This window comes from Gallus gallus, chromosome 8, assembly GCF_016699485.2.
Source record: "Gallus gallus isolate bGalGal1 chromosome 8, bGalGal1.mat.broiler.GRCg7b, whole genome shotgun sequence".
In the NCBI taxonomy this organism is placed as follows: Eukaryota; Metazoa; Chordata; class Aves; order Galliformes; family Phasianidae; genus Gallus; species Gallus gallus.
The window spans coordinates 18,605,896-18,630,641 of NC_052539.1; the positions used below are offsets into that span (position 1 = coordinate 18,605,896).

A 24,746-nucleotide genomic window follows, 5' to 3' on the forward strand; every position below is an offset into this window, starting at 1 on the left:
CTGCATAGGTTGATAAGAGCCTAAGAGTTCAAATGCAAGTCTGTTTAAAAAATGATCACCAAACTGATGCTCTTTGAACCACAGAACAAAAGCGAGCAGTTATGTAATCTTTTATTGTTTAAAAATAATACACTGGAGTTCTTGAAAAATCGTCAATAAGTATTTCCTTTTGCCAGTTCTATGCCTCTGGGATAAAGTAAAACAGCTTAAATATTTAGTGCTCATGCAAAACTATACCAGTAGATTTACACTACTACAGAAGTTTCCAGATTGTGTATTTAGCTTTATACTATTACACAACAGTTGGTCTTCAAATATGGGAGCGCTACTATCATTCCATTTTTTCCTTTTAGTTGATCTTTCACACATTGATTCCTTCTTTTTAGCCTGCAATACTGAATTCTGTACTGAGCAAGGAACCTGGACACACACAACTTGAAGGTTATTTGTATCTGATGCAGGAATGACAATGCATATCCTTGCTTTCTTTAGTTGGCCCCATCAGAAAAAGAGATGATGCAGTAAGAAAGTTTTGAGGGGAAGAAAGATTCCAGCTAAAGTAGAGCATTAGTAGTCATCAGCTAGAAAATAAAAAGGTTAAGAGAAAGAGATTAATAGATTTTTCGCAATAGGAAAGATACAAGAAGAGCATTTGAGACTTAAGCAAATGAAAACACTAACTCTTACTTTCAATGGTGAGAATACAGGTGCTAGCAGATGTGCCTCTGTTGTTGACTGCTTTACACATATATTCACCTTCATCTTCTGGGAAGGTTTCAGGCAAATACAGGCAATAGGTTTCTCCTCTTTCAATATATTGATAGTCCTCAGAGTCCTGCAACATTTCCCCCTCGAACCACCATGTGACTTGAGGTTTTGGTTCTCCAGTAATTTTAACTGTAAATCTCACTGGCTCACCATCAACAACTGATGTGTTTTTCAGTGACTTCTTGAACCAGGGAGCTCCAGATCGAGCTTGATCTTCCTCATCTTCACAAGTGGAACCATTAATAACACTTCCCTCATCATCTTCTTCCTCTTCCCTTTTCTGTTTTAAAATAATCCAGTTTAGAATTTTCAGAGTAGCAATAGCAGCATGACTGCTAGTAACACATACTTGATTACAGAAAAGCTGTTTTTAAGAAGGGGAGATGCCTATCCATGCTAAAAAAAACAATGTTCTGAATATGGAACAAGCAATAAATGCTGTCTAAACTTTGTTCTCATGAAGCTGGTATGGCTGGTGTCTTAGGGGAAAGTATAGACATGAATAGTGATTCCATTTTCAGAATATTCAAAGGAAACTGCACTTTCATTGCAGTATATTTCTCATGCTCTTCAAAATATTAAAAACTCAAAAGCAATTAATTACACGAATGCAATAATTTATATAAATACAAATTATTTATACTCCTTTTATACTCCTGGCATTGATGCCATCAGTGGTAATCAGAAGCCAAGTTAAATGACAGTGAGGACTGAAGAAAAGGTACTTTGTAATCTCTACCTTCTGTAATGCAGCATCAATTTCTTTTTGTTCAAACTGCATGCGTAGTAATTTTTGTTCTTCAATTCTCCTCTGTTCTTCTTCTTCCCTAGCCCTTGCCATTTGCTCAAAACGTGCCTTCATATTTACTTTATGAGTAAATGGAGCCTCAGATTTCTTGGCTGGTCTCACATCTACCTCATCATCCTTGGGAAAAAAAAAGAAGAGGGCATTACTCACGTTTTACTTTTTAAATGTCCATAGTAATAGTACCAATTTAATACATCAATAATTTTTAACTGTGCAAAGCCACCCTCAGTCCTCTTGGTTATTTTTCTCCCCACAAATTTGTTTAATGTTGGATTTAAAATGAAGTCTCTTAATAATTTCTCAGGTTGTGAGATGGGTGGTTTTTTTCCCCCTAAAAATTACCAGAAATGTTGCAGTTGATGAACCTTAATCTAATATTTCAATGAGAAGTTTTTCTAAAAAAAATTCGTTTATTGGGTCTGCAAGGGGTGGATTCAAGAAACACAATGTATTGCACGTGTAGAAGTCTGTACTATGAATTCAGATGTTTCCTATAATGTCCCACTCTCGATCACACTTTATTAGCTGTAATTTGTAGTAACGCTACAGAAATAACTTTGGCTACAGCCAAAGATTAGAGATTGGATTAGAGATGATAAACTATTAAACAAAGGTAAGGAAAAAAGAATGCAGGATTTTTGAAAAATACATTTCCTGCTCCTTTAAGGACAGTTGTAAAGCACTGAAGTGAATTGTCTTAGGATATACATTTTTATACTGGGGAGCAAAGTAAGTGTGCTTAGCAGTGGCCTTACTAAATATGTATCCTTTCTTGTTTTGAGAAGTAGTAGTGATTTTTATTAGGTTTCTTGCCTCAAAAAGAATACTCAGACTTTTTTTGCAACCGCCCATGCTTGGATTTTGGGTTGTTTGGGGTTTTTTGTCATTTTTGTTGATTTTGGTTTGTTTTTCCTACAGCTAATTTTACAGAGAATTTAATTTTCTTCACCTCAGATGAGGAGAATAAATCCTATTGGACCTATGCTGTAATTCTCCATATTCCTGTCCAAGGAAAAATCCTATTTTCCCAAGAATCCATGAAGTATAGAAATAATAACTGGAATGTTTGCTTTCCCTTGCTGTCATGTAGTAGAGAGATGGCACTTTGCAACTAGCTGGTGTCTTAGAAGTCACTGCTGGTTTGCTTGTACCGGTTCTTTTCTTATTTGTGCTATTGGCCTTTTTATTTGTGGCCTTGAAAAGCAGGCCTTCCCAATTAAGTTGTCTGCTCTGTGGGCTCTTTTTTAGCTGGGCTTGTTCTCCATTTTTTGGAAAATAATCAACTTAATGATCATAGAAAATTATTGTAGAGTAGATGAGAGAAGGGAGAAGATTAGAGATAGAAATATAAAATATTTGCAGAATATTTTCTAAAGCTTTTACTTTCATGTGTGAGTTGCGTACCCTCCTGGGGCAGTGGTAAGTCCTTAGTCACTTAACTTCTATGTCATGGTGTTCTGGCTTCAACACTTAGGCAGGTTGTTGACCTGATGTCAGTGTCACTCGTTAAATGAAAAGTTTAAAAAGTTCTGAGCTGATACTGAAGTGAATGATTGTGGATATTAAAGCCTCAGTATGGGGCTTTAATTTATATGGTGGAGAACAAGTTAGAGTTCAGAATGAGCAGCGACTTTTATGACCATTAATAGAACAGACTCAAAAATCAGCATGTTTCAGCACCTCAGGCCAACAGGTTGTTAAGGCGCTGAATTAAAGTATGAGCAGAAAAACAGATCTCTGCTTGAGTGCAAATGATTGATGATAATAAACTGGTGCTGTTTCTCTTAGAGATGCCACCATCATATGTCCAAAGAAGGGAACAGGGAAGTGGGGACAGAATCATGTTAAAAATACAGCAAATTTTGGTGAAAGCAGTATTGCCCAGTACTATCAGTTGTGTTAGTTAAGTAAATCATTGCCATACAGAATACAAATTACCTCTTGAAACTTCTCAGCTTCCCTTTCTCTTATTTCTTCATCCATTGCTCTTCTTTTGGCTCGTTCTTCTTCAATCTTCTTTTGTATTTCTTCTTGAGACAATTGTCCTATCTTCTCAAACTTGCTTTTCAGATTCTTTGCTTGAATAGAACCACTTCTTTTTAGCTTTATTAATTCTTCATATTCTTTGCTTAGCTCAAAAGTTTCAGACTCCTCTTCCAGCTGTTAGAAATAACAGAACATATAAGATAGAAAATATCCTGGTTATTTTCACTACCTGTTCTCCCCATAGATTGGTGTTATTTGAGTACTTGAACAATTCTTTTAGCTTGGAGTTATTAGAAGGAAAAGGTCTTCAACGTGAAATAACTTTTCTCTCGGTGTGGTCTGGACTCTACTGAGTTTATAGCATCTTTAAGCTTTAATTTTAAAATATCTTTTCTCTGGTTTTACAGAACAAATAAATGAGATTTCAGGATGTCACGGCTGGAAAAGAAGTGACATTTCTGGAGACTGCAGTCAAACTGTCTGATGCTGCAATTGTTTATATTCTGCTCTATCACTTCATGACCTCTGATGGCAGTAAGAGAATGCATTTTAGTTGTGTGTCCCCCAGCATGCAATTCAAAATGCACTTGCACAGCTCACAGGCTGCAGCCTTTATTACTCACTCTAGCTTTGCTTACAAAAAGAAAAAAAAGTCAACCTCTAATATTCAAAAGGGAATCATATTCTGAAAATCACCACCCACAGGCAAATCAAATTGGTGTACACTTCATGAATGTGATGTTTTAGTCATCTGGTATGCAAGGCGAATTCTGCGTGTGATTCTTAAAATCAGCTGTGACAGCCTTCAAATCCTTGCTACACTCACTAGAAACAACGTGAGGTCACTGTAATTGTTTTCAAGTTATTTAACGCAGCATTTCCCTGACGAGGGCAGGAATTTTGCTTTTTTTTTTTCCATTTTTTTAATTTTGAATGTAGGTGTTTCTATTTTCTCAGTATTGGAAAGACAGTGTATGCATTTTATTAACGCAGTAGAATTTGCAGGTAACTTCAGTAAAATCCTACAATGACCAATTTGAAATTGTTTTTACTTATAGGGTAGCAAGGGGATACAAGTGTTTTCCTGGCAGATTAGTAATGAAATGCATGCAACGTTATAAAAAGATATTTTTGATTTTCATTCTTGGCACATAATACAGGGAGTATTGATTTAAAATCCCTTAAAAAGGAACTTCCAGTTAAAATCTTAAACTCTGAAATTTGAATATTGTATTTTCCTCAGAGCATGCTGAACACATCTGATATACAAACCTCTCCCATTTCTTGTCTTAGTTGTTGGAATTCTTGCTTTTCCATTTCCAACTTTTGCCTACGCTCCTCTTCCGTGCGTCTCTTTTCTTCTTCCATCTTTTGTCTCAGCATCTCCTCAAAATTAATTTCCAGTTTACCAGGGATGAGAGATTCTTGAGAAAATGTTTTAAACATTTCCGGTGATTCATCATCATCCAGCACCTGCTGGAAATGCAGATCGTTAGTGGTGCATCCTGAAGGTACTTGGGAGGAAAGATCCAAGAGTTCTGCCACAGAGCAGTGAGATGCAGTAGGGCTGTACAGGTATTGCTGTGGTGTTGAGAAGGGATGTGTTTGGGGGTTTTGTTCCACTTTAGCCCTTTCTTATTACAATGCTAAACGTTTTATAATGGTGATGAAGGTGTTTATACAAATGCAGTCTTATCTACGAGATGATGGGCAGGTATGTCCTCTAAAAGCAGCTTTCAGATTCAAAGCTGTCAATTCCTGTTCATTCCACAGCCTGTCCTTATATGAAGTATTTGTGTCTAAATGGCATTGCCCTTAACACTGAAATATCTGTAGTCTTTCTTCTAGGCAAATTGTTATATTTCTTTGATATCAATCTTACTAATATGCATAACTGAGAAGAATTTTCTATGAGAAACTTATGCACAAATGGAAGACACTAAATCATATTGACAGTTCATTGTAGTGAGGATTTCCTTCTTTCTCTGTCCTTTTCTCAGGCTGCACAGCCTGGCGGGGCATTAATGGTCATTCTGTATGAGGAAATGTTTTTCTGACCAATTCATAAGAGGATAGTATGGCCCCAGAAAAGCACTTCTTAATTACTTGCAAAAGCAGGAAATCTAGAAGCAAGTACTTGATCCAACTGCATTTGTTGAAGCAGGGCATTACTATGATATTGAAGGGTGATAGCATGGTCATCTGAGTTGCACAGGAAAATAAATCCTAGATAAAAACCTATGCAAATCTACTTGCGTGTGTAACTATGTAAACATTTTGTCACATTGATAGAGACTGTCTCAACAAGAGCAGTCCATGAGGTGTGAGATGAGGTCAAATACTGATCTAAAACCGCACAAAGATAACGGCTTTTGGCACTATTCAGTCAATGCATGTTTGAAAAGCCATGTGACAAACATTGTGGAGCCCAGTCTGCCTGAAACTCTGGACATTCCTTACAAGAGCCATCATTCAGATTCTAGAAGGGATTAATGGATCAAAGCTCTCGTTTGAGGAAGTGTTTTAACTTTATTAAATACATATATATTAAAATGCTTTAGTGCTCCCCTTTTTTCCTTTATTGCTGCTTACTGCTGTTATAATTTGCACCTTTTACTGCTCCTTGTGTCATCTTTGTTCATACTGCAGTTCTAACCTATTTTGCCTGTTTCTGTTTTTATTTGCTCTTTCAAGAGTTGTTTTTTGTTGTTATTGTTGGTTTGGGGGTTTTATTTGGTTTGTTTTGGTTTTTTGGCTCAATCAAATACTCTTAGTCACTATAGATTTCCTTCAAATTTTCCCTGTGAGTAAGCTTTCAGTTGGACTTCAGCCCCACCATTCCTTCCATTCTTCATTCGTTTTACATAATACAAGCATAGTTGTAGAAATTGTGTCATGGAGAAGTGGAGTCAAAAAATGAAGCTGTAAACTATTTCCTTCAGCAGAGCTGCATATTTTTTAGGAGCTAACTTCAGCTAAGTCGATAAAGAGCTCTGCAAGTCTCTTTCTGATGATGTATGAGTTCATATGCTCATGAAGTGAGAAGCATTAATTCAAAATGTATTAAAATATTTGTGCATGAACTTAAAAAAAAAAACCAAAAAAAAACCAAAAAACATGCATATGACCAAACTGCTGCATCTGTTTGTATTTTTGAGCCAGTAATGAAAAGATAGTAAGCCAACTTATTCCTGATTTAAGGGGAAAAAAAAAAAAAGAGAAACGAAAATATCAGCTGAATTGTGTGATACACAAAACCCTTGTGGTTAGCTTGGTAAATATTATTTCAGCCCTGTTTTGCCAAGTGAGACTGTGGCTTGGTCTGGTTTGATTTCTACAAACTGGGAACAGATAATAGTGGGAAACAGTCCGGTACAGCAGTGGTGTGCAGCTCTGTCAGCCAATTTTCAGTGGGCAAACAGTGATTGATACAAAATAGAACAGCTTTTTGTTCATACTAAGACAGGTTCTTGACATAGTTACTAATGGAAAGCAACTGACAGCAGAGAGAAATGAATGCTCGAGTCTGAAAGGGATTAAGTTGATAGTGGGAGGCATGGGAGTATAAATGTAGCAGAAGAAAATGTGAAACTGGGAGGTCCTTGCAAAAGGAGGTAGAGGTAGCATTTGTGGTTTTCAGCGACAGCATTACTACTTTTGTTTGTGTGTATCTTTTCAAAATTGAATTAAAATGGGTAGGCATGAAGAGGTTCTAAAACAACAATTTAAACACTTAAAAATGAACATGAGGTTTTAGTAATGAGATGACTAATGTGTTCTTAAGATGCTAAAAAGCACATCAGTACATTGCTGCTATATTGTGTAGGTGTGGAAAACAGGCTTGTATTTTCTATTCCAAGTGAAGCAAACTGTATTCTTTCAGGATACTAATTAACAGAAAATTTTTCAAGCACGTATATGCTGAAAACATCTTCAGTTAATTTTTTAGACTAGTCAAGGTCTACAGTCTGCTGTTACAGTTGCAGGCTGTGCTGCATCAAATGGATTAAGCCTTGATTAATCAATGAGATTTTTCTTGCCTGGATGCTTAAGCTTTTGTTACACAGAGGCAGAAAAAAAATGTTCTTAAGAAAGCAGTAAAAAACAGAAGGCAATGTGTTGTTTGTGTCTTTGCTTTACTTTCTTTGAATTATCTGCTCACTTTTCATAAAGATTATAATGGCAGAAGTCCAGTAGCACTCCTATTCCAGAGGTTCATGGTTCTTTGCTCTCACTTCAGAGGTGTGGACACACCACAGACATTATTTTCAATATTTGCTTTCCAGTACAAAATCAGGTATAAATTTACATTGTAATTTTGTGGGTAGCCTTTCAGAGTACAGGTCTTGGTCTTCAGCCCAATTTTCAGTGAGAGGGAGCACTGCTAACAGTACTAAAAGCCATACAAAGTGTTAATTTGCTTCACAAGCATCACTTTAAATTATGAAGAAAAAAAATGAATAAGGTGTGCAGATGGTCTTTCCCAGTAAAGCCACACCGGGGAATGTAGGAAGAGATTGCCAGAGAAGTGTGTTATTCCACAGTTTTCCATGGTATGTCTTGCCCTTCATTTTGAAGAATACAATACTTGCATTTTAGTTGGTATTAGTCTACTTTAACACTGTATTTCCTAACATCCACCAATAAGTAGTTGGCTTATATCCAAAAGCCTGCTGAAACTTGAACTTATTGGAATAAGCACTGAAAGACTCTATGCTATTTTGTGTACGAACTACTGCTCCCACCCTCTGAAGTTAGGCATCTGTCTTTGCTTCCAAATAATGTCACTATGTCAGTCTTCGCTCCCTGAAAGTTTATCTTTGATATAATCTTAATTTCAAAGTTAGCATTGCATATCACAGTTCCAGATCAGTATCAGTCCCAGATCGATGTTCCGTATAAAGAATTGTAACAGTAAATTTCACACGTTGCCTTTTCTGTTTCTCTGAACAAGTAATGAAAACATCAATTAGCCGACTTCAGCTTTTTCATTTTTTCCTTCCTCAAGGGCCACAGATGACCTCAGAACATGCACTTGCAGTGAGCATTCTTCTAGTATGGCATTAATTACACTTAAATGAGTAAGAAGCGTGGGGAGATTAACTTGGAAAACTGCAGCTAAAGACACAGGAATTTCTCCCTCGCACCCAGCCAAAAACTAAAACTTCCTTCTGAAGATACTTTGCTTTCCACGCTTGTTGCACCTAACATAGTACTAGCAGTTGGAAACAGTATCTGGTTTTCATTTGATATCTTTTCTAGGTTTGTTGTGAGGAAGGATAATTTCTTGATAATTTTTTATGGAGAACCTTGATTAGTTTACCTTCTAATAAGTAGTAGGTTAAACTAATAAATGAAGAAGTTGAAGCATATACCTAACTGTAATAAATGAAGAAGTTGAAGCATATACCTAACTGTATTTAAAACTTTTCATTGTGGAGACTTAGGGAAAATAATAAACTAAATACTACACAAAGTATCATACCATGTTCTTCCGTGCTTCAGCAAACGCCCTTTTCTCTTCTTCTATGCGTCTTCTTGCATCTTGTTCTGCTCTCCTCTTTTCCTCTTCTCTCCTCAGTCTTTCCATCTCCTCAAAACTGAGCCTAAGTTTACCAGGACGGAATTCCCTACCAGAATTTTCAGATTCTTCATGGCCACCTTCATTTATCTTTACAGAAAACGGAGAGGAAAAAAAATATATATAAAATACTTGGATAAGAGTTGGTTTTTTGTTGTTGTTTTTTGGTTTTTTTTTTTTTTTTTAATGTATCTATTCTGAATAGTAAGTAAATACTCCATTAATTCCTTTCTGATCCTTTATAATTGCTTTTTTTCTCCTGGAGAAAGAATAGAGAATTTCAAGGTGAGGCTGGATCAGGCCCTGGGCAGACTGATGTAGCTGTGGTGTCCCTGTTCATTGCAGGGAAATTGGACTAGTTGGCCTTCAGAGGCCCCTTCCAGCTCTAAGGATTCTATGATTCTATATGGATGATTTGGTTCCTATAAGAAACTTCTTGAACTTCATTTTAACCAGCAGAGAGGGGAAATGTATTTCAGAATCCCATGTTGAACTTCTATATTTGTTTAAATCACTTCAAGGTGTAATTTGAAGCAGGATGTCTTATCAGGAAAAGGATAAACAATTAAGTATCTATTTTATAGTTTTAGGGTTGGGTTATTTCCTGTAAACAAGCACTCCCTATTCACTTTCTTCACATCATTTCCATTGACTGAGTTATCACCAATGCACTTAGCAGTTTAAAAGAAGGCTGTAGTTTTATAGCAAAACTAAATTAACATTTTTAATTAATCCAGACTGACATTTTTGTTTCTCTTCTTTTTAGACATTTAATCATCACTGAAGAAAGGGAAGTGAGATAATTCATTATTTCTTATCTCCAGTAAACATTATCTGCTAAGAGAAACCCATTGTTTGCAAACTGCAACGAAGAACAAAAGAATGAACCGTCTTCAGAACATATCATGGAGTACCTCATTTGTTAATGGTGGAAATTGACTGGGAACTGTCAAGAGTATTAATACTCCAGCTATCTGCGGACTGCAAGCAAGCCTGGTATGTTGGGTAGACAGCTGAGGGAATTACAGAGGTCTTTTATTTGGAACTCATAAGGGAAAAAAAAAAAAAAAAAAGAAGAAGAAAGAATTGAAGGAATTGAACTGCTGAACTCTTCCTTTAAGGAAACATTTTACTCCAAATTTTGACAACCACTGATACCAGATATAACCACATAGTCAGCCCTGTGGTCTTTTTCTACTTGTTCTTCTTTTGAATTTATAAATTCAATTGTCACACTTTTTTATTACTTGGTTAGTAAATGTAGATATATAAGGGTGGGAGATGTGAAGAAAACTTCAATTAGAATGGTCACAGTGACTTCACAGAGTTCCCCCTCCTTCATTTTCTTTTCTCTTTTACTCATATCCTTACTCCAAAAGAAAAACAAAAAATGAGCGTTACTGACATAATGCCAAGGTTATTGTTACGGAATGGTTAGGTGATTTTTTTCAGGGGCAGAGGGAGGACAAAAGGTGGGAGCGAGGGGGGTATTAACTTCAGTTTTGGCATCTGCCTGAGCCCAGAACCCTCCCCGTTTGGACCAATTGGGAATTTCAGAAATTCAGCTTTCTGGAGGTTCTGTGTTGTGCTGGTTTTTGGTTTGATTTGTTTTTCCATTGAGTAGCAATTTGTTTTTGAAATATAGGCAATATAATGATCCTGTTTGTTCGAGAATGGTAATTTATATTTACACTGTTCTTTTAAAGTTAAAATTAGCAAACTCGTAGAAATAATACGTTTAAAGTTCTCATGAAATATGATAAAAACAAGACTCATTAAACTTGGTATATGAATGAACAAAGTCACAATGTTTGAGATTGTATAGAGGAAGGATACTTAAATACAGAACTTCAAAATAAAGCTTTTGCAAATAGAGTATAGCAAAATAAGAAATACAGTACTGGAGTATCTTGTGTTTCTTATGCTAGTACTAAGTGCACGATTCCACTAGTGTGATTGAAGAACAAGCTATAGTGAGCTGAACTAAAATAAGTTTGGCTCATGATAATGGAAATGGTTTTGCAAATAATATAAAACAGGAGTTGTGAGCGATATTGTGGTGTTGAATCTCATAATTTCTAGTACATTGTTATTTATGCTGCTACCTGCAAGACAGCCGACCTACCTTTCCTTTTCTTCATAAAAACAAATTTAAAAAAACAACACATTATATCGTATTTATAAAATAAATGTGGGAATAAGAAGTAGCATTTTCCTACTACAGAATGCTTTCATAAAAATTGCTAACTGAAACATATGGAGTACTTTTCATGCTCAAAACAGAAAAGTAATTTTCTTCTTGAGGATCTACAGCTTAAGGTACTACAAAGTGCAGATATGAAAATTGATAACATTGACAACAAATTTAAAACACAAAATCTCCTCCTTTTACTAAAATAAGAGACTTATGCCTATACAGTTAGTGAGTTAGAACCAAGATGAGAAGCACCTATTTCAAAACTTAGCAGTGACAGAATCTTCAGCTAAGCAATAAGAATCAGGTTCAGGAGTGAATGTAAAGGCATATCCTCTATCAAAATTCTATAGCAACATGCACAAAACATGCACTTACCATTTGCTGTCTAGCTTCTTCAAAGGCACGTTTTTCCTCTTCTAAGCGCTGTTTTGCTTCTACCTCTGCTTGCCGCCTTTGGTTTTCCTGTCTTTGTCTTTCAAGTTCTTCAAAAGTTACTTTCAGCTTACCAGGAGACAGAGACGACTGTGTTTCACTGTCCTGATTTTCACCCTGTATAAGAAAAATGAAATAGTTACCTTTTAAATAACACATGTTTATTGCTTAGGTATTTTTAGATGAGCAGTTTACCGTGAGAAATGAAAGGCACTTGTTTTCCTTAAGGAATTCATTTTGTTCCTCATATTTAAGCTTCATTTCTTCATCCGGTCTGCTTTTTTGTTCTGCTCTTACTTTTCCTGTGTTATCAAAGTTTATTTTCATCTTCCCAGGTGTTTTGTTGGGTTTTACAGGCACTACCGTAACCAGTAGCGAATCATCCCCTTCCTGTCCAAAAAGATATTCATTATATTTTCATAAAGCTTGACCTCCAGGTAACTTACTTCTTAAACTGTTGGTTTTTTACCTGTGTGCACCAAAAGTTCCAAAGCAGTTACTTGTAGTGAGTATTAACAACAAGAATAAATCTATCTGCCTCTGACAGTCGCTAATTTTCTTGTAACATCTGAAAGCATCAAGACTGAGTTATACTTTAAACATAACTGCTGGCAAGGTGTCATTTCTTTACATGTTTTCATTAACTATTTCTTATAAATATTCATTACGTGGATAAGATAAGAACAGGTGGAATTCTGAATATGTAGAAATTGTAGTGGCGGTCTACTTCTTACTATGTAAGAGAGATACAGTGGTTGGAATAAGGTGGCAGTTCTAGAAGGATGTTCTTTGTCAAGCAGATTAATTTGCTTTTGAAGGATTTCGCTGCTTCAAAATTATTTTCATAAATTATTTGCCAGAATGTGCTTCAACCAATTTTATGTTTTTTTAAGTTAGGTACCATGATAACAAGGACACTGTCAAATAACTTAAAAGTAATAGGTTTTGGTGGTGTTTTCTTTTTTAACTGTAATAAGAATGTGATTTTGTGTTAGTGACAGACAATTGGACCTTCAAGCCTAGATTTTTGAAATGATATATTTGTTTGCAAGATTTAAAATAGAAACCCATCTGTTAAATGAGTTCATTTGAGGGAGGAAAAAAAAAAGTTACCAAGAAGTTGAGACCACTGTTCAAACATCAGTATATTGACAGAACCCCCTTATAATGACAAGCTTAAGGCAAAGAGCTTTATGATACTTTCCAAAGCCAGAGGATTTAGAGTATCATTATCAGCCTGCCTCAAACCACTGTGGTGGCTTTAAATGTCTGTATTTGACATGTTCTGAACCCTTCAACATATTATTCATGCTTCAGACTCTAAAACTTAAATAAATTGAGTTTTAAGTGCAGATAAACATTTCTGCATGCTTTAAAAAGTTCTTAGGTCCTTGGTTGAACTGCAGTGAAATACTTGTGCCCTTTTGGAACTTCTCCCAGCCCATATTACAACAGTAAAGCAAAGCGAATAAAAATGTAGGTGAACATTTCTTTAAAAAAAAGCTGATTACCTCTGCTGCTGATTCAGTTCCCGTATTGTTAAAGTCATCAATCTATTAAATAAGAATTTCATAGGATTACATTAATTTGGCTCTTTGCCTTAGATTTTCAAACAAAGAACTGGAAATTTTTTGGTGTGTCAGTGATATGTATGTAGCACTTAAATTCACAGAGACGATAACGACTGAACCTTTGGTGGAATACTTCAGATAGGTTAGCAAGTTGAGGAACAGGAAACGTGACATCGTACACAAAGCATGCTGCAGCATTCTTAACACTTCAGTGATGAACCGAGAAAAGTGCTTTAGGTGTTCATTCTTCATGTGAGCATTCCATAATTGTATTTAAAAACAAACAAAAAACCATGAAAGCAAAAGTATGTCTGATCTCAGTGACATTGTCTTCCCCTCAACTTCCTGCAAAAGTCTGTCATATTTGGTGTCTTAATAGTGTTGGTTTTATACAGTAACATTCTTTCTAAAATGCTCCATGATACATAATTCTGTTTTTCAAAGTAAACTAAATATTTGCTGGATAAAACTGTATTTTTAGCAGGAAATGTAACAGTATTGAAAGTAGAAAATACTGTATAAGTTCTTATTGAAAACTGAGTTATCCTGCAGTACTGTTTCTCTTTTCTTACAAAAAGCCAAACCACTTTTCATACAAAAAACAAAAACAAAAAAACCCCAAATTAAATATTCCTATCTTTCTGTAAAATAAATGAAAACTTAATCTTATGGTGCTGGTCTATCATCTCAATGTTTACTTGCACTGCAGTATTTGCAGCACTGAAGAAAACTTACAAATGGAATTTAATATGATGCCCCAAGGTAAAATTTTACAACTGACAAGATTTTCTCTATTGGCACAATTAGAGTCTGTTTACATGTAGATGCAGTAACAGCTCACAAAGTGATGAAGGAATCAAACATGACTTGAGTTACTTATGCCCCGTTCCTGGAGGTGTTCAAGGCCAGGTTGGATGGGGCCCTGTGCAGCCTGGTCTAGTATTAAATGGGGAGGCTGGTGGTCCTGCCTGCGGCGGGGGGGTTGGATATTCATGATCCTTGAGGTCCCTTCCAACCTGGGCCATTCTGTGGTTCTGTGATTGAATTATGATTTTTTGTTTATTTCTATCTTCATATATTTGCCTGATGAGGTCATTTTCATACTTCTTACTTGCCTCAATTTATCTATCACTGAACTACACTCACTAATTTATAAGCAAAAATTGCCTAACGTAAGGGTTCGTAAATAAAAGAAATATTTTCAGATTAGTTCAGTAAATTCTATAAACGCTGACAAACCCCAGCGTGTGCCTGGTTTCTACTCCTACCGCATTTTATGCCTGCCTACTTTTGTCTGTAACTCAAGCTTAAAAAATGGTTACCCTGAAGATTATTTAGAGAATATTTATCTTCACTTTCTTCCTTAATTCAATCCCATTCAGTATCTCCCATGTAAACCACTACTGTCAGAAATCTTAAAGCCAAATACTTTTGCTGAATACAAAACTTTTTCTAATTTGTTTACAATTATACCTTATTTTGATCAGACCACCATACCTCCTGTGCTTTTTTGGCTAATTCTCTTTGAATTTTCCTTTTCTCAATCATATCCTGCTCAATTCTGCGCTTTCTTTCTTCTTCTGTTCTTTTTCTCTCTTCTTCTTGTCTTTGCTTCTCCATTTCTGCAAACTTGCCTTTAACAGTTCCTGTGACATGAAACACACAATTCAGTAACGAGATCTAATACCTACCTAGTGGGTTATGCGGCCTTTAAACTTTGGCCTCTCTTACCTATTAGCTTTGGAACATAACCTTTGTCTGTCTTAGATGACTTTGTATCATCGTCTTCATCAGATGCAAGCAGTTCTTTCATCTAGTTGATGAAATACAGAAAAAGTGAACTGTTTTTACACCCTAAGTAAAATTCCAATAATATTGTCTTAAAATAATGTGAAAATACTTTCACGTGCAATACTGAATATTAAAATAACAAAATATTTGCAAAGAAAAATAACCTCCTGCTTTCTCCTGTTCCATTCTCTCTCTCTAACATATTGTTCTTTTCTTCTTTGCTTTTCATCTCTAGATCTCCTTTGATTTCTTTCTTCCCTTGCTTTCTGCATAGCTTCAAATTTATCCTTTACATCACCTTTGTGAAGCTTGGGCACATAGGACTTTTGGACGGGTTTAGATGAAGAAAGCAGAATCTTGATGAAGATATAGAAGAAATGAAGATAAGAAAAAGAAAGTTGAAACAGATGAACAGAAGCAGTCAGACTGGATTAGAAAGAATGTAAGAACATAAAAGTACATTTGGGATTATGAACTTTGTGCCACTAGCCATCATCTATTAAGTATTTGTTCACAAATAAACAGTTATAAATACTGAAATATCCTAAACAAGTTTTGGCACTGTATTAAATTTAAAAACTGTGATGAGTGCCACATAACTAAGTATATGAGCAATACAAATGTACACTTTTCTTTCTATTTCTATGGGCTTAAACATTGTATATAGATTTGTATTGTTGCATCGAAATTGTAAGCACTCAGAAGAGGTCCTATACCCCTAACACCACGTTTAAAATAAATGTAAATAGGCAGACATGTAACAGAACACATCTGTGCTCTGCAGCTCTTCCACATGAGTAAATGGTTTTAAATACATGGTGCTATTAGTTCATTTAAAACTTCCAGTATGTTATATGCTTATTTTTTTTCTTAATATTCAGAGAAACTCATCCAGTGACTTTATGGTGTAAAGGGTCAAGATCCCGGCTTGCAGGAATCTGATACTGATAAAGGTAATGAACACATCTTTGCCAGTACTTAAGTAAGAGAAGTACCTACTTTGCAGTATTACGTTTTCCATCTTTTTAGTGCAATGACTGCCGAAATGTTGTCAGTACAGTTATGCTGAGAAAACTAGCTGAAAGAAAGTTCGTTTCATATTTTCCACCTAAACCAACAGCAGATACTGTAATGATGTTTTGCTTTTGTTCCTGCCACTCAGTGTATCATGGCATAAGAAGAAATATTTTAAGTAGACTGAATTTCCCCTCACATTAAGAATTTCATCATATTTTGTTAACTTAATTTTGCATTCTTCATACATTTTTAATACCAATAAGAACATTTCCCACATTTTATCAAGCCAGATGACCTTCCTTAAGCTACTCTCAAGTATCCTCCTATGACTTACGGTATAATTGTATTTTACAATTGTTTCTAACTGCCCTAATTACAAGCATCAGATGTAAATTACTATATTACTTTGATTACTTTAAAATTGGTACATACCTCAGTTTTCTGTGCAATGTCATTCATGGTTACGGTATTCTGCTCTGCACCTGGTATGTTTAAGATTGCTTTCAGTTTCTACCTGAAAGAAACAGTTCTAGTTATATTCCTTTCTTTTCCTTTTAAATGATGCTTTGACCGTCTTCCTGTAAATAAGTTTGCATGGGCTGAAACTGATGTATCACAATTTCATTTGGTCCTTTGAGGCTTACAAAGAAATGAATAGGTTCTAAGTATGCAACAGTAATTAAAAGAACAAGCTTATGATTCACTATTCATGCTCATACCCCCCTGCATAGTCCCAGATATTGGTTTTTAATTTCCATTTTAAAAAGAAAGTCAGAGCTCTCAGCCAAGCTCTGGCTGCCCTGGCTGGCTGTTACGAAACTGTTTTTCTCAATACTGTGCTAGCAGAAAGGAATGTGCTCTGCACCTCTGCTGCTCCGCTTCAGGCTGAGGTCTGAGCCAGCAAGCTAAGGTTGCAAGAAGTCTGCAGAACACTTGGGCCAAACACAGCCTGCTGGAGATGCTGCCTTGCCTTTGTACAGCTTTGGTAGAGAAGCAGGATGATCATCATGGCTGATGTCTATGAAAATCAAATTTATTTGAATAGAACCATAAGGATTATTATCACAAGAAACATGCCAATGGCTCAATTACACCTTCAGTATTTTTTGGCAGTGTGGAACAGAGTCTGTTTTGCTTTAATGTATGACAGCTGATTCCTGACTCCCTGTTTCCTGCTACATCCAGGAAAGCCCCAACTTTGCAGTGAGGTCAGTATGAGTTCCAAACTCTTCCTATGCACAGTACACTGTTGAACTGACATCCCGCACCAGCCAGTGTTAGGCACGTACAAGACTTACAAATATTACAATTCTCTGAAATAATTACAAAAAGAATTTGTCACATGAGTATCATCTAAATTTAGATATATTGATATAGAAATGACACTTCCTTGAAAAATTAAAAAGAATGCATTTTATGAATACTACTCTTTGTCTGTAGTATCTATCAGAGAGAAAAAAAGAGAAAAAAAGAAAGAGAAAATGCTCAAAATGAGCCAGGCTAGTTGTTCATTTTTCCAAAAGAAAATAGAAAAATATGCAAAACAGAGAAAATACATTGCAATCCCAATGATGTAAGGGATGAAGGCACTTTGATTCTTTTTTTTTGTTACATTTTTCCCCTCAAAATAAGATGGGAATGGCAGGGAACGTTATGTTTAATTAAGTTCCTACTTAGTTTCAAATTAGCTATAGCATATTACAATTCTGTTGTGTCTAAAAAGGCAGATAACTTTACAGGCATTCTTGATCTTAAGGTCCCTATATGCAATGGACATCCAACCTTTTGGCTTGCCTGGGCTGCACTGAGTGAAGAGGGAATTGTCTTGGGCCTTATATATATGTTGGTTGCTCCAAAAGAAATGCCTCCTGTTTATCTCCATGAAAACAACAACCAATACAAAGAGCACAGTAACACTGTTTGATGGAACAAATTCTCAGCTACAAAATGCTATTTTTCAGCATAGTCACCACCATTAGCTGTGCAGTTTTGCCAGTGATGAACAATACCCTGCATGCTGAGGTCATAAAAATCTGCACCAGCAGAGGTGATCCACTGTTGTTACAACCACTGTTGCACTGCACCATCCACCGCCTCACTGTACCAACATCCACTGTTTGGTCTCCATCAACATGCAGCTAGTGTCAGTGAGTGCCATTTTTTCCACATGGAAGATTACAGTTACGCACATTGGCTTCATCCACACTTCCAGGTCAGAGGCTGTTTGGTCAGACTGCTCCTCTGCTGCCATCTGTCATGCAGCAACAGCATGTTACAGAACATTGGTGGGAAGATTCAGCCTCTCCTGCCATCCCACCAACATCTGCCTCTGACGTCATGGGCCAATGTGATAAAATAGAACGCATTACTTTCAGAGCAGCCGTCATAAAATATATGTTTTATATATAAAAAGTAACAAAACTTATTTTAATTTTTTAATGCTTTTTAATAAAACATAAAAAAGAGAGCTACAAAACTATAAAACTAGTGAGATATGTGACCTTGTTTTTGTGAAACTTAACGCATCAGCCTGGTTTGATGGCATGGCTGCAATTCTTAGTGAGCTCTCAAGGTGTTCATCAGAGATGATCGGTGAAATTTTACTCTTCCTGTGTTTCATCCTTCAAAACAGTTGCTCACAAATATACGTACTGCCTAAAGGTGATGGCACGAGGAAGGCGTGACTGTGAAGTGAGGGGTATCTCTCTCTGGTAAGAGAGGGATTATAAAATTCTGGTAAAGAGACAAGATTGAACTTTTTATTGCAACTCTATACATTACTTGTGAATTTTCAAATGGAATATATTTATGTTGACTGAAAATGGACTTACAAATAAAAAAAATTTTTTTTTTAATTTTAATTTTTTTTTTTTTTTTTTTTTTGCAATCTTGAAACCTGTTCTCAAATTCCTGTATCAAAATGGAAGGCATGGCTGCGTATTTTTCGAGGCTCACAGGACTGTGTTCAGCCAGTGTATCCAAATCCACACACATATATTCCGTAACGTGAGCTGGCACTGCACTGCACCCCATGTCCTGCTTTCAGCACAAGAAAGCAGGTTAGATGTGCCTGCTATATGCGTTAATGTACATTTGTGTACTGTGCTGTTGAGTTTGGATGTTTTAAGAGTTTATCTTACTTCACGTGTATAAGTGATATCCCATAATAATCAGTATGACTTAAAACTAAGACCCTTTGACTTCCTCATTCTCCTGTGCAGGTCTGAGAGAAGCCTTAATACAGGGCTGGAGCGGAAAAGTAAGTCCCAAAGTTAACCTCTTATGAGAAATGACTCCATTTCACTTAAAATACTCCTGTGAGGATCATTGCTGACCTTCACCATAACAGCATAACCCATCCATAGGGCTTCATCTTGAAGTCACTTGAAAACCATGGCTGATTGAAAACCTACTATGTGGAATTAATCACACAAAGCAGATTCTGAGTATGAAAACACAATTTAGCTTTTGACCTTCTGGATCAACTTTTTTGATGGCCCTAAGTACCTGAAGCCTTTGGCAGTGTCACTGAGATTGCTGGCAGCAGTGAGACCTACTTTCAAAAAACAAATCGGAAATTTTCTAAAAAAGCACAAGTAATGGAAGAAGTATTCCTTATCATAGAATGCCCTGAGCTGGAAAGGACTCATAAAGATTGAGTCCAGCTCCTGGCTCCACATGTAACCAGCAGAATTCAAACCCTACGTCTGAGAGCAATGTCCAAATGCTTCTTGAACTCCATCAGGCTTGGGGCCATGCCCAAAGCCCCCTGGTGCAGACCTTTCCCTAACCCCCAGCTGCTCCTCCTCTGTCACAGCTCCATGCTGTTCCCTCAGGCCCTACCATTGCTACAGCAAGCAGAGCTCAGCACTGCCCTCCTCTCCCTGTGAGGAGCTGTATGCCATGAGGCCTGTCCTCAGTTCTGCACTGAACAAACCACAGGATCTCATTTGCTCCTCATATATCTTGCCCTGCAGACCCTTCACTATCTTCACAAAGCTCCTTTGGATGCTTTCTAATACTTTTACATCCTTATATTGTGGTGACCAAACATGCACACAGTGCTTGAGGTGAGGACACATCAGTGTGGAGAGGAGTGGGACAATCCCTTCCTTTACCCTCTGTCAGTGCTGGGCCTGGTGCACCACAGCCTTGTAAATTCCCACTCTTTGAACTTCCAAAAATGTGCCGGTCTAACTTGTCGTGGTCCTTCAAGATGGTAGATTCACCTCTGCCATTTGGAATACTGCCACATCTCCTCTTACTTTCCAATCCTTTGGCATCACCTAACTGTTAATGTGCTTGAAGGTTAGCCAGCTGGCTCCAACACGCTTCGCAGCTGTAAGTCATCCTGCCTCCACCTTTGATGCTAACAGATATGGATGTAAAGCAGTAGGTCCTCACTACACATGATACAGCCCATGTTTGCCCCCTCATCCCTCTTCATACCAGTTATACCTCAAACATGAACAGCAGCAGGACCTTGCCTCAGGGACCCCTCAAGTGGCTTCCTTCAAGGTCAGGAAGTCCTAAAGCCTACAAATTGCAGAAGAATAGTTCCCTCATCACCTACTGATAGCTTTGCAGAAAGCACGTGCTAATTTTCCAACCCTAGAAACTTTGACGTGCTATTTTCTAACAGTAGCAACTTTTAAGTAAGATACTATTTAATACAAGCAATGCTTATTCTTTAGGGCAACAAGGATCTACTTGTGTGTACTTACTTCAGAAGACATTTGTCCTTCTATTATGAAGTTGTCCAAAAACTTAAGATTCACTCTAGTCTTTTATTTCCTGAGATCAACATATCTGAAGAAAAGTCATAGAAGCTCCTCAACAAAGACTTCCACTTCAAAAATCCCAAGATTACAATGTTGAGCATAGCTGACCAAAAAGCGGTGGCTTTTCTTTGCTCATCCAGTCTCATCACCTCAGCACTCACATCACACCGCTCACATCATTTTTTTTCTCTCATTTTACCTCCCTAAGCTTAAGATATATCTCAGGAAATGTTAAGTCTGGCATTTTCGTGTTTATACTGAAAGTCCTAGATTGCAGTTCCATCTTCAGAAGAGGTCTTCATCAAGATTTTTCCAGAAGGAAAACTTAACTTCCAGCATTTGACCCATGGTCTTACATTTGGAATTGTGTGGAAGAGAAAGCACCATTATGAGCATGGCTTGACTGGATGAATGCAAAGCCATCTCTCGAAAGTTTCATGTCAAAATTTAGTACAAAACCAATAACGTGTAGAAAACTAGGCAACAGATCAGAAATACTCTGGGAACTTCACAGAGAAAAACAATGTGTCTGTTTTCAAGCATGTTATTTGCATACTCTTAATGGTTATGCCGTCAGCTCTGGTGATATGTCTTGATTTGTTATGATTGTTGCACTTCAGCTTTTCACACAGACCTCCTAAAACCTTACTCCAGGCAAAACATTCTAAAACTGAACAAATTAAAACCATTAAGGGGACACAAGAGGTTTGATAGCTCCTAAGTCCTGAAATCTACCTCCTTAAACATGATGTATTTTTATTTCGGTGCAGTAATTAACATCCTCACGTGAGAGATGCAGAGAAATACAAGTGTTTTACTACTCTTACGAATAGGAGTACGAAGCCAGGACTTAAAATAACCATCAAGTTGCTCTGTGATTCCTCCTTTCAGGAGGCCCCCCTGCCGTCTTCCTGGCTACTGTGAGTTATAAATAAGCCCTCTGCAGCACGGTCTGAGTTACGGTTACCATCTGTCTCTCTTTGTGATCCACTTGCAGGGAAGACTCCATTATATAAGAAAACCATATTGTGAGACTTGGAAACTTAGCACTTGCAGCCAAAGCACTTAAGAGAGGAAAACACAGTCCGTAATGCTAAAGTATTTAAAGAAGGATTAAATAGAACTGGAAAGGGGAGGGGAAGGTGAGCAAGGCTCACCATTTCTGTCCTTACTGCAACTTCTCTGGTATGACACGACCAGTTGTTGTACTAAGTTACAGATACTAAAGTAGATTCTAAAATTATCGGGCACAGGGGAAGGTCCTGAGCTGGTATAAACTGTCAGCTCCTCTGCAGCCAACGAACTATGACAATTAACACCAGCTGCCCAACCATTACTTTTTGTAGAATACAAAACTACTTCCATTCAGCTGCATTGCATTCATGAAGTCTTTAATAGTAAATTAGGACCTACCAAAAACTGACCCAGGTAGCTCAACTTCATCTACAGTCTTTTCCTCCCTCTTTCAATTTATTGCACTTCAAGTCTTCTGTTACTGCAGAATGGCCTTTGCAGATATGATGCTGTTTATAAAAATCTACTTAGTAGAAGCTATTTTGAATATGTTTATACAACTCTGAATACTCTTAATGTGACGGTGCCACGCAGCCCAGCTGCTGTGTTAGAAAAATAAACTCGCCCCTCTCTGTGGAAGAGGTCTGCCCCTTTATTCCTTGGTCCCTTCAGTTGCTGTCATGGGGTAGGCATACTCCAGAACAAAGTGGGGCCCAGTGAAGCACTGGTGAGATCTTCAGGCCCACGGTTCCATGTTCCAAGACACCTGCTGACCCTGATTACGAGGTGCAGTAAATTGTGAAGTCAGATCCCCGAGAGAAAAATGCATGTTTTGCCCCATGCCAAAGTTCCTCCAGTCCCTGCCGTGTCCCGGAAGCTGAAGAGAAACCCTAAGATTTGAGCTCAATTCCTGCTGTCGTCACTGACAGACTTGAAGAGCGGGCACTGAACTGTGGGACAAAACGCTGCCATGAGGTACGGCTGCTGTTTGCCTCTTCCCATCTCAGATGACAGCACACAGCCTACGTGCTGCTTGTCTGACACATGGATCCTTCACCGCATGGAGTGATCCACTGACCATCTCCACTCTACTGAGCGCTGGGGCCGATGTCTGAGGGCAGTGCCTCCCTCAAGGACAGGGCCACCGCAGCGCACAGCAGGGCTCACCCTGAGCAGCTCCACCTCAGCTTTCCCATCTCATTTCCAGCTCGGCTGTGGCTCCGTTCCTTGCTAAGAGCGCTACAAAGCGGAACGTCCATGCGCTGTAAGTTACGGATTATCTGACAGAGGAAAACACCCATGGACAGCATTCCAGACACGGCTGGAGAAAGCATTTCTTGGGGATATGCCCTGAACTGTCTGCCCACTTCTTGCATTTCGACGAGGGTTTTCTGCACATACCAGATGCGTTCCCATGTTGGTGTGTATCCCTTAGTGCACGTGGCCCTCCTGCAGGGCTAATTATCATTTAATAATTTCGTTTCACGGGGCGTTTTTCTAAGAGACCTGAGGGTAACAGCGCTGCTCTGTAACACACAGCCACACGCCGGCTGGCTCCAGAACGGTGCTGCGTTCTCCTCAGCGTTTTCTTCGCGAATGTTCACTGTATCGACAGGAGCTCTTATATACCCAGACCAAAACCGGCAACAACTCGTTAGTAACCTGTCAGAGGACCGCACTATTTCCCCCGAGCCACGCTGCCTGACAACGGCAGGAGCACAGCAGCCACTCACACACGCACAGCCCGGCGCTCACACACAGCCCGGCTCTGGCCGCTCGCGCGCAGACACGCAGCTCACGGCCGCGCGGGATTTCTGACTGCACCGCGCGGCACCGCACCGCGGGAAGCAGCGCCAGAGCGCGGCCCCGGGCTGCCCGGAGCTCCTCCCGCGGGGCATTCCGGCCCCTTCCACAACCCTCCGCCGCCCCCAGAGGTGCCCCGGGGTCCCGCGGTGCCCGGTGCCGCTCTGCGGCACCCACCGACCCTCCGCCGCTCCTCTCCGAGGGGCTGCCGGCGAACCCCGGCCCGGCGAGGGGTCCGGGCCGACGAGAGCCCCTCCGCTGCTTACCTGGGAGCGCTGCCCCGCCGCTGCGTCTCGGCGTAGTCCCGGCGGAGCGGGCGGGAGCGGTGGCGGCTGCGGAGCGCCCGTTGGCTGCGGCCGCCGCTCCGCCGCTGCAACTTTCCATAAAAGTCGCGGCGCGCGGCCGGCGCCCGCATTCCAGGCGAGCCCCGCGGCGCGGCAGCTGTCCCGCCTCAGCCTCAGCCTCAGCCCCGGCCCGCGGCGGCTCGGCGTGCCCGGCCCCTCGGCGCGGCGGGGGGCTCAGCCCGTCCGCCCTGTCAGCTCACACCCCCCCCCACCCCGCACAGCCGTCCCGGCCAACGGGCTTATTTGGGGCTGGAAGCACCACGGAGCTATAAATAACCGGGGAGGGGGGCTGCGCATTCCTGGCCGCGGGGCAACGGCGGAGCCCCGGGGCCGGCAGAGGTTCGGGCCCCGTCCCACGTCCCCGCCGCAGGGAGCCCCGGGCCCCGCACGGCACGCACACTCACCCCCGGCGCGGCTCCCGGCTGCGGAGCGCTGCTGGCAGCGGCTGCTTCATGCTCCGTTTGCGGGGCGGCTTTATAACCTGCCGCCGTCAGCTCCTCGGTCGCTTTATGGCACACGCGGAGCAATCGCCTAATAATAGTGCTGTGACAGTTAGCTGATGGAGCGGACAGGAATCCGGCCCGTGCCAGAACACAGAGCGCGCTCAGCCTAAAGCAGCGCCTTGCTCTGGAAACTTCACTAAGCACAGGCAG

At 39.2% G+C, this 24,746-nt stretch overlaps 3 protein-coding genes across 67 annotated transcripts in view; 1 reads left to right on the plus strand and 2 right to left on the minus strand.

Moving 5' to 3' along the window:
* Positions 1-24,746, plus strand: part of FUBP1 (far upstream element binding protein 1) — a 55,058-nt gene that overhangs the window by 26,734 nt on the left and 3,578 nt on the right. For 13 of the 16 annotated variants that reach the window (XR_005861815.2, XR_006939954.1, XR_005861813.2 and 10 more), the window contains one exon: positions 9,910-11,040. Coding sequence is in view for 10 of the 16 variants with exons in the window: in XM_015290827.4 (XP_015146313.1) it covers positions 9,910-9,927 (18 nt within the window). In the remaining 6 variants the exon portion in view is untranslated. Of the gene's footprint in view, positions 1-9,909; positions 11,041-16,015; positions 23,367-24,746 lie in introns of those variants that run through there. The other 3 variants (XR_005861812.2, XR_005861811.2, XR_003076335.3) reach the window with 3 other exon arrangements.
* On the minus strand, positions 95-24,540 carry NEXN (nexilin F-actin binding protein). Of its 50 annotated transcripts, none has more exons than XM_046944792.1 (14): positions 24,498-24,540; positions 16,584-16,661; positions 15,299-15,490; positions 15,075-15,156; positions 14,841-14,989; positions 13,284-13,325; positions 11,968-12,162; positions 11,716-11,889; positions 9,048-9,233; positions 4,835-5,035; positions 3,515-3,736; positions 1,508-1,693; positions 688-1,048; positions 95-581 (listed from the first exon to the last, which is right to left on the minus strand). In XM_046944792.1, the coding sequence occupies exons 2-14, from the start codon at positions 16,608-16,610 to the stop codon at positions 568-570; spliced, it is 2,031 nt and encodes a 676-aa protein (XP_046800748.1). In that variant the 5' UTR covers positions 16,611-16,661; positions 24,498-24,540; the 3' UTR covers positions 95-567. The 50 variants fall into 50 exon arrangements, with proteins under 50 accessions (XP_046800748.1, XP_015146394.2, XP_015146387.2 ...); XM_015290908.4 differs by having other exon boundaries at positions 4,835-5,038; XM_015290901.4 differs by having other exon boundaries at positions 16,584-16,665.
* MIGA1 (mitoguardin 1) overlaps positions 16,584-24,746 on the minus strand; it is a 46,662-nt gene continuing 38,499 nt past the window's right edge. The window contains exons 17-18 of the mRNA XM_040705338.2: positions 24,498-24,624; positions 16,584-16,665 (exon numbers count right to left, since the gene is read on the minus strand). The gene's annotated coding sequence lies outside the window, so the exon portion shown is untranslated. The remainder of the gene's footprint in view (positions 16,666-24,497; positions 24,625-24,746) is intronic.